Source organism: Lottia gigantea (assembly GCF_000327385.1).
Source record: "Lottia gigantea unplaced genomic scaffold LOTGIsca_9483, whole genome shotgun sequence".
In the NCBI taxonomy this organism is placed as follows: domain Eukaryota; kingdom Metazoa; phylum Mollusca; class Gastropoda; family Lottiidae; genus Lottia; species Lottia gigantea.
The window spans coordinates 1-1376 of record NW_008711086.1 but is presented as its reverse complement, the minus strand read 5'-3'; the positions used below and the strand labels follow the sequence as shown (position 1 = coordinate 1376).

The following is a 1376-nucleotide window of genomic DNA, read 5'->3' as shown; positions in this document are numbered from 1 at the left end:
AGATGAAGTTTGTAATAGCTTGACACTGTGAAGATGAAGTTTGTAATAGATTGACATTGTGAAGATGGAGTTTGTAATAGATTGACATTGTGAAGATGAAGTTTGTAATAGATTGACATTGTGAAGATGGAGTTTGTAATAGCTTGACATTGTGAAGATGAAGTTTGTAATAGCTTGACATTGTGAAGATGAAGTTGGTAATAGCTTGACATTGTGAAGATGAAGTTGGTAATAACTATTGTAAAGAAGTCTACACCTCTGTTTTTGTTAAAGGTGGCAGGTTTAAAACAATATATTTTGTGTGATTATAGAAATATAAGAAATGTAAAGAAGATGTAATATTGATGTTAAAGACAGTAACTGGGGAGAAAGAGGAAGAGATTCAAGAGAATTTAGGATTTTATCAGGCGAATATCTCGGGATTATCAGACGAACTTCAAAAACTTAAAGGTAAGTGAGGAGCTGACAAGGAAAAGGTGTTTAGTTGTTCAGATTCAATCAATTAATCAAGTTTGTTACAGATCCCTCAGAGTTCAAAAGTAGACTAATACCACTGTCCTGGTAAAATTTCTTAAATATACACTGCATGGAGTTGTTTGTCTTTATTTGCAACTACAGAAGTGCAGAATGTAATACTACATTTCATTTATCATTTTTATCAGATTTAACATTCTTTCAGAAGATCAAACATATCAGGTATTATTTGAAAATGAAGAAAACGTTTTTTTATTTTAGAGAATTTATATGAATTAAGTCCAAGGGAGAGGAAAGAAGCTGAAATAAAAGCTGAAATGGAAAGAAAAAAAGAGGAAGAGAAACGAAGAATTGAAGAGGAAAAAATCCAACAAGAAATAGAACGAGAGAAACGAAGAGAAAAACGAGAAAAAATAATCAATGAAATTATCGACACTGAAAAAATATTTTTACAATATCTTCAACTTACCATGGAGACGTTTCTTGGACCTGAGGCAGACAAGGTAAGATTACTTCACTCTGGTTTTCTTGGACCTGAGACAGACAAGGTAAGATTACTTCACTCTGGTTTTCTTGGACCTGAGACAGACAAGGTAAGATTAATTCACTCTGGTTTTCTTGGACCTGAGGCAGACAAGGTAAGATTACTTCACTCTGGTTTTCTTGGACCTGAGACAGACAAGGTAAGATTAATTCACTCTGGTTTTCTTGGACCTGAGACAGACAAGGTAAGATTACTTCACTCTGGTTTTCTTGGACCTGAGACAGACAAGGTAAGATTACTTCACTCTGGTTTTCTTGGACCTGAGACAGACAAGGTAAGATTACTTCACTCTGGTTTTCTTGGACCTGAGACAGACAAGGTAAGATTAATTCACTCTGGTTTTCTTGGACCTGAGACA

At 34.4% G+C, this 1376-nt stretch overlaps 1 protein-coding gene across 1 annotated transcript; it reads left to right on the top strand.

Annotated features, from left to right (window-relative positions):
• Nucleotides 1–311: 311 nt before the first annotated feature.
• Nucleotides 312–1337, top strand: LOTGIDRAFT_176979 (hypothetical protein; the record flags this gene model as incomplete). Its single annotated transcript, XM_009068842.1, has 2 exons — nucleotides 312–450; nucleotides 736–1337. Coding segments are annotated over 2 exons (741 nt in total), but the record flags the coding sequence as incomplete, so codon positions are not given.
• Between the last annotated feature and the right edge of the window lie 39 nt (nucleotides 1338–1376).